General features: G+C 38.6%; 1 protein-coding gene across 2 annotated transcripts in view; it reads right to left on the bottom strand.

Moving 5' to 3' along the window:
- The window catches only part of Rab3gap1 (RAB3 GTPase activating protein catalytic subunit 1), a 58,971-nt gene that overhangs the window by 23,176 nt on the left and 22,373 nt on the right, over positions 1-13,422 (bottom strand). For both annotated transcript variants that reach the window (XM_051147302.1, XM_051147303.1), the window contains exons 7-9: positions 8,893-8,974; positions 6,493-6,561; positions 4,415-4,488 (exon numbers count right to left, since the gene is read on the bottom strand). In XM_051147302.1, the coding sequence (XP_051003259.1) occupies positions 4,415-4,488; positions 6,493-6,561; positions 8,893-8,974 (225 nt within the window). The remainder of the gene's footprint in view (positions 1-4,414; positions 4,489-6,492; positions 6,562-8,892; positions 8,975-13,422) is intronic.

Below are 13,422 nucleotides of genomic sequence, written 5' to 3'. Positions count from 1 at the left end.
AGTTACAGGACAGCCAGGGCTATACAAAGAAGCCGTGTCTTGCAAAACCAAAACCAGAAAAAAACATACAGTTGAGGGAAATTTTCAGTTTTTCTCTGAGGAAGATAAAAACTGACCCTACTTCAGCAGTGAACTTGTTCCTGTCTGCATCTGGGGACAGAGAGGAGTCTCTCCTCAGCACCCTCAGTTTGGGCTGTGGACCTTCCCTGAGCTCAGAAGCCTACTCCAGTCTCCAGAGTGCTTTCTCTCTCAGTAAGTTGCTTATCTATTTCTATAACAAAAACTTCCTTCTAGAATGAAAGAAAAACAAAATGTACTTTATAATATTAAGCTCTTTCTTCAGGTTTCAACGTTACCAATATCCACCATCATTAAATCATAAAAGTAACAATATTATTATATATCATTTTCTTCCCCTTATCCTACAATACTTCTGAAACAGCTAATAAACAAGAGTTTATTTAAAAATAAACTGTGAAGATGTCCCTAGGGGATCAAGAAACCATGTCCTGCGAAGCTATTACATTGTTGGTTGCATACTAATGATATACCTTGTGTCACTATAAAGACAAAAATGATTTTCCCTGTTTTCAAGAGCTGCAGAATTGCTTGAGGCTTGCAAAAATGGCTCATGGAGTCTATTTCTTAGACCCACATGGTGAAAAGGTACATGAATGATATATTTCCCTCCATAAGTATAATAAAAAATGTTTAATTAAAAAAATTATATATAGCAGCTGGTCATGAACTTGCTAACTTCCTGCCTCAGCCTTCCAAATACTGATTCCAGGAAGCTGCCCACAGAACCATGGCCGTCTCTTCCACAAGCTTTTCATTGGTGGGGGGAACTAGGTGTCTTCCCTCTGTCAACTGCTTTCAATTACAATCATGAACGGCAATGTACCCCTGTAATATCAGCACTTGGGAGGTGAAGGAGGAAAGATGTGGCATTCAAAGTTATCCTTTAACCTACATAGTAAAGTGAAGACCAGTCTAGACTACATAAGGCACTGACTCAAAAAAAAAAAAAAAAAAAAAAAAAAGAAGTTATGTTTGCACAAGTAAATTAAAGTTTATCAAGAATTTTCAGTACTGAAATACAATAAAAAGTATACATTTAAGTTTTGGAATTTAGCAACATTCCTTGATTTTTTTTTTCAGAAATGTAGAAAATTCTAATAATTTTGTCATTAAAAACTATACAAGCACACACCTATAATCCTAGCACTCAGGAAGGCAGAGGCAGGAGGATCTTTGTGAGTTCAAGACCAGCCTGATCTAAAAAGCAAGTCCAGGATAGCCAGGGCTATACAGAAAAAACCTGTTTTGCGGGGGGAGGGAGAGAGTGGATGAGGGATGAAATCATGGTCCCATGATTTAACTTAAAATCAGAATGTTTCTCAAGTTTTCTGCAGTTATTACAAAAGCCAGCAGATCAGAAGAAGAAGCTATTAGAAAGTCATCTAGTAGGCAAAGTTGCCAATGTAATTCTCAATTATGATACAGCAGAGACACTGCAGCTTCTAAAGAACAGGACAATGGTAAAGTGTGACATGCATACATACAGACTGTTACTTCGCTTTGTCACCCTAACATCCCATGAGGTGTGTACTGACTTATCTGTTTCACTATGAGGCTGCTACTTCTAAAGATTAGGATGTGGGGCTAGAGAGATGGCTCAGAGGTTAAGAGCACTGTCTACTCTTTCAGAGGTCCTGAATTCAATTCTAAGCAACCACATAGTGGTTCATAACCATCTATAACGAGATCTGGTGCCCTCTTCTGGCTGACACGCACGCATACAGACAGAACACTGTATACATAATAATAAATAAATCTTAAAAAAAAAAAAAGATTAGGATGTGGGTCTGTTCAACACTCACTAATGACACTGCTGCCTAAGACCCCTGACAAATTCACCAAAGACAGAATATTTTCTCCACTATCAGGGACCATAATGGCCAAGTGCTAACTGACATTTGATGAAAAACACATGATGAATAATTAAGAGGATTTTAAAAAGTATGAAATCCAGAAAGAATGAAAAAATATTATATTTTAAAAAGAACTAAAAAATACTTAGAAGAAATATCACTGTCATTAGTAAGTAGTATTTTACTAGCCATCCGTTGAATGTAATGTCAGGTGATACAGAATAAAGGTAGGCATGACTGAACAGAAGAAATAGAGAAAACATTTTCCTATGTACTGAAAAGAAAGAGGGAAAATAAAGAAAGGTTATGGGTTTCAGAAGACCTAGAGAGAAGCCTAAAAAAGGAGAAGAGAAGTACATGTCTTTAATCTTGCACCGAAAAAGCAGATCTCTGAGTTCAAGGCCAACCTAAACCTAGTCTACAAAGTGAATTCCATGCTGGCCAGGCTACACAGAAGAGATCCTATCTTAAATGGGGTAGAGGGGAGGGAAGATTTTAAAAACAAGAGAAAATTCCAGATATAGATTCTGAATGGCAATCAACTATTTTTCAAGGTACTTTAAATTTATGTTAGCTGGCCAGGCGTGGTGGTACACGCCTGTAATCCCAGCACTCGGGAGGCAGAGGCAGGAGAATCTTTGTGAGGTTGAGTCCAGCCTGGCCTACAAAGTGAGTCCAGGTCAGCCAAGGCTACACAGAGAAACCCTGTCTTTAAAAACAAAAAACAAACAAACAAACAAACAAAAACAACAAAAAAAACCCCAAAATAAACAAAAAATGTTATATTTCATTTAATGTTCAAATCACCTGCTAGATGAACAAAAGTACAAAAGTGTATCTAAAACCCCTTTTCTCTACAAAATAGGCTTGCAAATGTGATACATCTTGGAAGAAAAGATAATAATACCTGCTTCTTAAACTGTGGTCACAATTTCAACGTTAAAAAAAAAATTGCAAATAGTACAAGGCCTCTGAATGTGGAGTGATAAAAAATTAACTCAAACTCAAACATGTAATAAGTCTAAGATGTTTCTGGCAGTGCACATGCAGGCTGATGCAATTCCAGTACAGTCCTGGATGCAGTCTGCACTGCAGATGCTGTGACTCCACAGAACACAACTACTGCTGCCTCCAACACAGTCAGAGCAGACTGCACACTATGCACTGCACCATTTTTAGTGCACATATAAAGTTTTCTGCCTTTGTATAAACATAATGATTTAATTTCAGAAAAAGAGAGTATTTTCTTATCATTATTCTTCAGCATATAAGGATAAAATAAGTACATCCTTGGACTGCTCAGTTGCTGACTTGACTATCTTATTAGAACTGATTTCCAACAATTTCTAAGATGACCTTACACATTTTATTACATGTTCATGCAAAGTAGCATTTTTAGAAATGACAATTATAAAAACTAAGAAATCAATTCTGGAAAATGTTGAAAATGCTAAGATTTAATTCTTTATGTAAAATTAAACAAGTGCATCCATCTTATTAGTACACAAATTTGTTTCACCTCTAAAAATAGTAAAAGCATATTTATGCATATATACATATACACACATAAATATACAAAGAGCAAAGAAATGTCCTAGAATAATTTCTCAGTACATGTTTGATCTGCATACCTATTTTATATCCACCCAGTATCATGTAAAGACGCCCCAGTGAGCAAAGGATCACAAGTGGAAGAAGTTTAGGCAGCCCTGCTTCAGTGCACACTAAGTCAGTGCTCTTGTGCCACCACATCACAGGCCCCGAGGGACATCAAAAGACAAAGGGGCAGTACTAGCTGGTTTTGTGTCAACTTGACACAAGCTAGAGTCAACAGGAAGGAGCCTCAGTAAAGAAAATGCCTCCAGGAGATCCAGCTGTAAGGCATTTTCTCAACTAGTGATAAATGCGGGAGGGCCCAGCCATTGTGGGTGGTGCTTTCGCTGGGCTGGTGGTTCTGGGTTCTGTAAGAAAGCAGGCTGAGCAAGCCACAGGGAGAAAGTCAGTAGGCAGCACCCTCCCAGGCCTCTGCATCAGCCCCTGCCTCCAGGCCCTTGCCCTTTTGAGTTCCTGTCTTGACTTCCTTTGGTTATAAACAGAAATGTGTAAGGATAAGCCAAATAAACCCTTTCCTCCCCAACTTGCTTTTTGGTCACGGTCACAGCAATAGAAATTCCTAACTAAGACAGAGGCTCAACTGAAGGTGCAGTCTGTGCAGGAAAAAGGTGACACAGTAACATAAGCAAAGTAAGACAAGATGTGAGGCTGTAATAGAGAATGCTTTAGTACAGATTCATTAAAGGAAAGAAACCCTGCCACTGTTGTTAAAAGATTCACTGCAACTGATAAAGACTTTTTCTACGACATGTTTACTGAGGAATGTAAAACAGTATTTTGAATATGTAAAATATAAAGACTGTATTCAGGGTCCCAATTTGGAAAGTAGACAGATGTGTGACATTTTAGAAAAGGAAGTACCTTACCTAATAAACACTGGGGATTTTCAGCTTTTCGGACTCTAACAGACCAATGGGGAGCCTGAACAGGATCCAAGTCACTAGAATAGAATAAGACAGTAATTATGACTCCACCCCAATGCATGTCAACAATGAAACAGAATGAAAGATAGGTCCAGTGGACACACCCGTAATCACAGAACCTACAAGCTGTGGCAGGAGGTTCAGCAGTAGGAGGCCAAACAGGGTTACATATTGAAACCCTGTCTAAAACTTTAAAAAAGAGCAAAATAAAATAAATAAAAGATATTTTATTGAACACTCTATAGGGAAAAATAGTCTGTAGCGGGGAAACAACCATTTCTCATCCCTTCCTCTATCTTTTGCAGACAAGCTATCCAACTCTTGACTGTTCAGCCTCGACCTCTGGTGTGCTGGGATTACCAGTGTACACTAGAACATCCACGACCTCTGGTGTGCTGGGATTACCAGTGTACACTAGAACATCCACGACCTCTGGTGTGCTGGGATTACCAGTGTACACTAGAACACCCAGCTACATTTGCTTCACTTAAACTTAGTGTTATGTTACCCATACATACATTGCCATTTGAGTAAGTTGTTAAAAATATAAAATCTTTGTTTGTTTGTTTGTTTGTTTGTTTGTTTCAAGACAGGATTTCTCTGTGTAGCCCTGGCTGTCCTAGACTCACTTTGTAGTCCAGGCTGGCCTTGAACTCACAGGGATCTGCCTTCCTCTGCCTCCCTGAGTGCTGTGATTAAAGGCATGCCTGGCAAAAATATAAAATCTTAAAACATGAAATTTGAAGATGTAAATACATACATACATACACAGGTTACCAAGATCAAAACAAAGAAAACCCAATAAGATGTACACTAATAACCAAATGAGACAAATACGTTTTTAAAGAATACAGTAAAAAAAAAAAAACCAAGTATGCATAATTATCTTTTTAAGGTATCTTTTTTCAGCTCCTGCATAATCACCTTAAACAACCTGTTTTAATTTAATATCCCTATTAATGAAAACAGAGACTACAAACCTTAGACAGAGCCAAAACTATCCTGTTTCCTCAGGTGTATTGTAGAGGATCTACTCAATGAGGTACTATTGCAATACTTTTTACAAAAACATCCATGACCAGCAAGATGGCAGGTAATGGTACTTGCCACCAAACCTGATGCCCTGGTGTCAATCTCCAGGACCCATATGGTAGAAACAATGAAGCCACAATTATTCTGATTTCCTGCACCACAGCACACAAACACCCCCAAAGACATAAGATATTAAAATAATAAAGAGAACTGATGTATAAATTTAAACTTTAAAACCATCTACACTAAGGATTAACAAGCTTTTAAAAACTATTTTCTTCTTTACACCTAAATAACCTAAGTGAGAACACTCATGTTTCTTTTACCAAATTTGTTTATCAATTTGTTTCATTCAACAAATACAATGAGTTTCCTTTAACTGTGAAAAGAAAAGATATCTATTTCTTACTGTTGCACATCCAGATAAGAAGGAACTAAAATGCTTTTTTCTTTCACTATATTCCTCACTCACAGACATTTGTAAGCTGCCATGTTGGTGCTGAGAACTGAACCCGGGTCCTATGGAAGAACAGCCAATGCTCTTAACCACTGAAGCATCTCTCTAGTCTCTCACTACTTTTAAAAAGCATTTCATGAAATAATTGTGTGGGGTGTGTATGTCAAATCTAGGGTCTTCCATACACTGGGCAAGCACTCTACCACTGAGATATAGTCCCAGCCCTACAATAATTCTAAGATGCTAAGAGGAGTTAAAAAAAAAAGTTACACAATAAATGGTAGAGACCAACATGCTGCATCAGTAATACTTAAATAGTTCACGGGGGATTGACGGATCACTTTCCCAAAGCAACTCTTAAAAACTCATCTCTACTCGCCTTTAATCCCAGCACTTGGGAGGCAGAAGCAAGGCAGATCTCTGTGTGTTCAAGACCACACAAATAGGTCTAAAAATGATCTTTTAAAATACAAAACTCTAAACTAAGCACTTGGTGGTTAACTTACTGGAATCAAGTTCTTAACATACTTACGAATAAACATCATTGTCCACAATGATCCCTTCTGTCAGATGAGGCCATGTCGTTGCTAAATGAAGTTCACTAAAATTAAAAAAAAAAAAAAAAATTAAACATAAATATGCCCAAAAGGTTTAATTTTATACATATGTCCCCTGACCCAGTAATTCTATTTTGAGAAATGCATCCTGTGAAAACAAGTAAAGACGTATGGAAAGTGGTGGTGTAATGATTGCTAGGGGAGGGCGACATTTCCTTCACTGGTGTAGCTCCCAGTGAGTTGCCCTTACTCTTGTAAACAGTCCTTCACCCACACCTATGCTCCTGTAAGCAACTCAGTGAGTCACCAAAAGAAAAGACAAGGAAAAAAATAGTGAAAGTGAAAGAGGTTCTGTGGTGGTTTGAATGAAAATGGCCCCCATAGGCCCATAGGGAGTGACGTTACTGTGGCCTTGTTAGAAGAATGTCACTGGGGGGTTCAGATGAGGTTGAGGTTTCAAATGCTCAAGCCAGGCCCAGTGTCACTCTCTCTTCCCGCTGCCTGCAGATCCAGATATAGAACTCTCAGCTCATCTCCAGCACCATGTCTGCCTGCACACTGCCATGCTTCCCACCATAAAGATAATGGTCTAAACCTCTGAACTGTAAGCCAGATCCAATTAAATGGTTTCCTTTGTAAGAGTTGCCATGATCATGGTGTCTCTTCACAGCAGTAGAAACCCTAACTAATTTATAGGTACTAATTAGGAAGAGAAAGGGAATCATCATATATAAACCTATAAAACCCAATTTGTATAATTAATATGTGCTAATAAAAACTCTAAAATGAATATTTAAAAGGTAGTGCAATGCATAATAAACTGAAAACAACTAGTTTAAGAAAGGAAAGAAACCAGGCATGGTGGCACACGCCTAGAATGCCAGCACTTGGGAGGCAGAGGCAGGCGGATTATCTGTGAATTCAAGGCCAGCCTGGTCTACAAAGCCACTCCAGCACAGCCAAGGCTACACAGAGAAACCCTGTCTCAAAAAAAACAAAAAGAAAAAGAAAGGAAAGCATATCCACATGAAGTTGTCTTATGAACATAAAGTGTTACATTATATAGCAAACAAAACATATAAGTAAAATGTCCATTAACTGAATGGATAAAGAAAATGTGATACATAGTAAACATAAAGCATATCCACATAATGGCATATTAGAAAGAATTTCTTTTTAAAATAACTGCTTCATGCTGTAACACAGATGACTCTCAATATCCCTCCCCCATCTCCACACCCACTCCTACCTATGTCCTTACTCAGCCCTAAACCAGCTTGTTAACTAACTAACTGGCTTTTTCCCTTTCCTACTCCTCCCTGCACCTGCTGCCATCTCAACACCCACAAGCACCAAAGGACCTAGAACCTGCTTCGATAGTGAGGCCTTTTTGCCTAGTGAGTTGCTCCTTCACTCTCCCATCCCATTCTTCCCCTTACACCCACAGGCCTAGCCTCAGAACAGGAGCCATCTTTACCTGCTCTAATTAAACAACTTATGCACCAGCTCCACCCACCCCGCTCCAGTCATGCAGCTTGTGCACTGGCCCCGTCTAAAGCAGGCAAGACCTTCACATCAGACACACAACCAAAGAAAGATGCTCGCATGCCCAGGTTACATCCCAAAAATAAAAACAAAACGAATGACCAAAACAGCTTGTTCCTCATGAGCCCACTAGTCTAAGAGAAATGTTCCCTAATAAGAATTTCCTAGATAAAACTCCAGGACACAGAATTTAAAGGAAGCTGTATCACAGAATTCAGAATTTAAAAGACACGAATAATCATACACAAATAAGATAAAATTTAAAGGAACAGTTTCTCTCTGCGGTATTTAAAATGTTTTAATTTACATAATGATTATGTCTGCATAAATCTATAATAAAAACCACCAAACTACACTTTGAAGTGCTGAACTTCACATTAGATGAATTTTCTCAGTTTTGAAGAAAAAAAATCATCTTATAGAGATGATGAGCTGGAAAACTTTTCATGTAAAAGCCAAAGAGCAATATTTGGCTTTGTGAGCCATGCACAATCTGTTCTTCTTGTGTGTTTAATACTTTAAAAAATATAAAACTACTCTGAGCCAAACAAAAACAGTAGCGAGACCTGGCCCACAAGGCACAGGCTGCCAAACTCACTATGCTGGGACTGAGCCCAGAGCTTATGCATGCTATGCAGCCCCCTATGACTAAGCTACACCCCAGCCTCACAGTCTGCCAAACTTTAAGAAGATTATTAATTTGGAAACTTCCCATATGAAGTTACAACTAAAGAGAGCAAGTATAGTATAAAATGTCATAAAATGAACATCAGTATCAACTTAAAAAGCAAAATAATCCTGTAATTCAAGTGACAGACTGAAATTCTCACCTGATAGGATCTTCACAGGCACCAAATGGCAACTTGCCGAACTCCAAGCCTCCAACTTCTCCTCCCACAAGGGCATCTATATCTAAACAAAGGGAAATGTATTCTTTTATTTGGCGAAAAGTAGAAATAAGCACCACACGGTGACTTCCCAGCTAGCCAGAACTGTACATGAGAGCTTGCACTGAGGGGACGTCTGGCTAAGTTAAACCTTTCAGAAGGTTTGAGCTGCCTGGGACAGTACAGACAACAAGTTAGCCACCGCCCAGTGCACGCAGCCAGGAAAGACACCTGAGAACAAGCACGTAAGGTCAGAGCCACACTTCTCATTACCCGCTGCTTCAAGTCAAGCCATCCATTCTAAATTTTACTCTTGTGAAATATTTCTCAGCAACTATTTGAGAAAATAAAATTATTGTACTTCTTCTCTCCATTTTATATGATTAAGAAAATGTAAAAAAAAAAAAAAAAGATTCTAGTACTAAAATACTTAATCACCAATCTACAATCATTTTTTGTCAAAAAATTCTGATTAACAAATTATCAGATTTGTCATCATTAGAAAATTCTCTGTTGACCAGAGATAAAATACTGAAATTCAGGAAAGAACCTCTTTTACAGTATGAGTGGTCTCTCCATTGTAGGAAAGCAGAGAAAGTGTCACTGAATGCTTAATTCCATACTTCTTGAGAAACTAATAAATGTGTCTAGGATATAAAAAGGATTTCTCTTTCTAAAATAATATATATGGTGGTATTTAATTGTTAATATTATACTAGGAATTAATAAATTCAAAATCTATTGTTGAGTTACAAACGCCACCCAGATTTGTTTAAAACATTTGACAACCTATGCCCTAAATAAATTACTAAAAAATAGTCATTAAGTATAACTAATTACTCAATAATTCTTCAATCAATCCATTTCAGTTTTCCAACTTAAAATGCTTACAAAATAACAATCATGTGATTAGTTTTACACTTCAAAATATGTACTTTTAAGAGCTTCAAACTTTATAAACATTTTCATAAATTAATATGTTAAAAATAATTACCAAAAAAACCGAGACCACAAAAATTTAAATTACATTACATATTGGTAAGTAACACTAAGGATGAAAAGAACCAGGAAACTGAAGTTTGACTGATACATGAAGGCAAACTTGATCAACTGGATAACCATGTAACATCGGCCTTCCTAAGTCTTACTTTTTTAAAAAAAGTAACAATGCTCATAATATATAAAAACTAAACAGAATTAAGCAGGGCTACAGAGATGGCTAAGTGGTCAAGGGTACCCATTGCTTTTCCCAAGATTCTGAGTTCATCCCAGCACCCACATGGCAGCTCACAACTGATATTGTCTTCTGGTGTGCAGATGTACATGCAGACAAAGTACCCATATACTTAAAATATATAAATAAGTTAATCTCTTTTTTAATAAACAGTAGTAAGATAAAATGCCAAGAATAGTATCTGGCTCATAATTACTGCTGCCCTTCCCTCTTATAAGAGAAAATGCTAACAGTTCATACAGACTCCAACTTACTAAGGAATGTTAACATTTTTATCCACATTTCAAAAAATCTGGCAACATAATATCATCAACCATGAGAATTATAATATAAGAGTCTGGCCCTTGGGCTTCTTAAGATCATTAGTGACTACACCATCTTAGAACTGGATAATTAGGATTAAATCCAAGGCCCCGCATATGCTAGGTATATACTCTGTCACTGAGATATGCACCAAGGTTCTACCTTGGGAAAGGTTTAAAACTGAGTAATAGAGTAGCCTTGGAAAAAAGGAAAAGAAGAATGGAAACTTGGCAGTAGAAGCAGATTATAAACCATCCAATGGTACTGCTGTTTGGAAAGCAAAAGCTTAGCTCTTACTCCCTTTTGCTGTTGTTTAGATGTAGCTCTTTCACTGTATAGTAGAGTTCTAAGTTGCTCAGTAGTGTAAGAGCAGTAGTGGTACGCATAACTGCCAAAAGCTATGTACAATAGTAATTTCAGTAGTATCTCTAACCTAGCAATTATTCTGAACCTTACAGTCAAAAAGGTGGAACAAAATAAAGCATGAAAAATATTCTCGTTTTCTTTGGAGGCAGTACACTAAAAAACGTTTTTAAACTGTAGGTTTATTGATTTGGGTCAAAGGGTATAGTGACTCATATTGTAGTGACTCATATCTAAATCTCAGCATTTGGGGGGCTGAGGCATGAGGACTGCCATAAGTTCAATGCCAGCATGGGCTACAAAGTCAATACCTGGCTAGCCAGAAATTCACAGCCAAGATCCTGTCTCAAATAAAAGGGGGGGTGGGGAGGGTAAGTCTTCTAATTATTTACAAGTCTTTATTTCATTTCTTTTTAAGTATGTTTGAGATATAAAAACCCATAGATCCAACCTACAGGAGACCCTCTCTTTAAAAATGTAGTGGAGCTACAATGATAGTAAGCAAAGTGCTTGCTGTGCCCACATAAGGACATGAGTTTGGATCCCCAATATAGACATAAAAGCTGGGCGCAATGGTCAACTGGAGGGTGAAGACAGGCAAACCTGAGGGCTTGCTGGCCAGCCAGTCTAGCTGAAGTCATGAGTTCCAGATTCAGTGAGAAATGCTGCTTCAAAAAGAAGATGGGATAAAGAAGGCTACCTGGGGAATGCGTGCATGGTGTGGAGCTCACTGATGGTCCTACACCTCAACAGTGAGGACTGCAGAGTGGGTTTCCAAGTAGGCACCTGCAGAGCCGAGGACCAGAACATCCCATGCAGGGCACCCTACAACTGGAAGAAGGAACTTAGAGCTGACTGCAAATCCAAGTGTGAGAGCTGTGGGTCATGTGATGGAAGCACTTGTACCAAGTCTACCAAGGTACCCTGAAGAAGGCTCAGTACAATGCCTAGTGCCAATAGACCATCTACATGAACAATCCCTGCACCTACAAGACCAAAGCCAAGAAAATAAAAGGGCTGAGACCAGGCCAGGATGCCAGACAGCCTCTGGCCTTACTTGAGACCTAGTAGGAACCCTCCCACACCTCTTCCCCCACCACCATGCCTAGTATAAAAGCCATTGATGCCTTCTGTCTTCTTGTCAACATTACCAATCATGCTCTTGTTCTTTCCCACCCTTATACTGTTACTAAGAAATGAATAAAATGTAAAAATCCCTGATAAATAAATAAGATGGAGGATGATAGAGGAAGACACCTAATGTCAACCTCTGACCTCCACCTCTATGCACACCAGTTATATGGCATACACGCACATGCCCCCCACAAATAATTGTAAATAAATAAAATTCAAAATAAACCATCATGCCGGGCGTGGTGCTGCATGCCTTTAATCCCAGCACTAGGGAGACACAAGTAGTCGGATCTCTGTGAGTTTGAGGCCAGCCTGGTCTACAACGTGAGTCCAGGATAGCCAAGGCTACACAAAGAAGCCCTGTCTCAAAAAAACCAAACCAAACCAAACCAAACCAAACCAAACCAAACCAAAAACCCTATCATATAATCCAACTATACTACAAATCTAAGTCAGCATACCACAGACATACTTGCACTATTCACAACAGCTCAGATATGGAACCAGTCTTGATGCCTTCTAACAGATAAAGAAAATGTGATGCATAGATGCACAATGGAGTTTGATTGCACCATACAAAAAAAAAATTATGTCATTTTCAGGAAAATGGGTCATCATGTTAAACAAAGTCAGACTGACCCAGAAAAACAAATACTGTATGTTTTCTCTATATTGAGAGGTGTGTACATATGTGTGTGTGTGTGTGTATGTGTGTATGTGTGTGTGTGCATACACACACATGCAGGCTGTGTGTGGAATGAGAAGGTGTAAAGGGAGAGAACAAATGTAGATGGTGAGGGATGAGACAAATATTGCTTTCTCCCATATGCAGCATATACACATACATTTGATAACTTAAATGAACATTTCTTTAAGAAACATTACTATGAGCCAGGTGTGGTGGCACACACCTTTAATGCCAGCAGTTGGGAGGCAGAGGCAGGTGGATCGCTATGAGTTTGAGGCCAGCCTGGTCTATAGAGCGAGTTCAGGACAGGGTAACACAGAGAAACCCTGTCTCAAAAAAAAATCACTTTGTACAATGTATATATGATAAGAAATTTTAAAGAGGGCCAAGCATAGTGGTATATGCCTTTAAACACAGCACTTGGGAGGCAGAGACAGGAGAATCTCTGCGTTCAAGACCAGTCTGCTTTACATAGTGAGCTCCAGCACAGCCAAACAAAGCAAAACAAAACAAAACAAAAATTTAAAGGAAGTACAGGCATTATTTCAGAAACAAACTGGATTACAGAAAGAATACTGGTAAGACTGTTTAGCAATTAAAGATGCCTGTTCACCAGCCAAGGACAATACAGGCGGTAAACTTTAAACCCCTACCCAGATCTAGCCAATGGACAGAACATTCTCCACAGTTGAGTGGAGAGTGGGGACTGACTTTCACACGTACTCTGGTGCCTCATATTTGACCATGTCCC

The sequence above is a fragment of the Acomys russatus genome, chromosome 6 (assembly GCF_903995435.1).
Source record: "Acomys russatus chromosome 6, mAcoRus1.1, whole genome shotgun sequence".
In the NCBI taxonomy this organism is placed as follows: Eukaryota; Metazoa; Chordata; class Mammalia; order Rodentia; family Muridae; genus Acomys; species Acomys russatus.
Note: the sequence above shows the minus strand (reverse complement) of the source record. Positions and strands in the feature narration are given on the sequence as shown.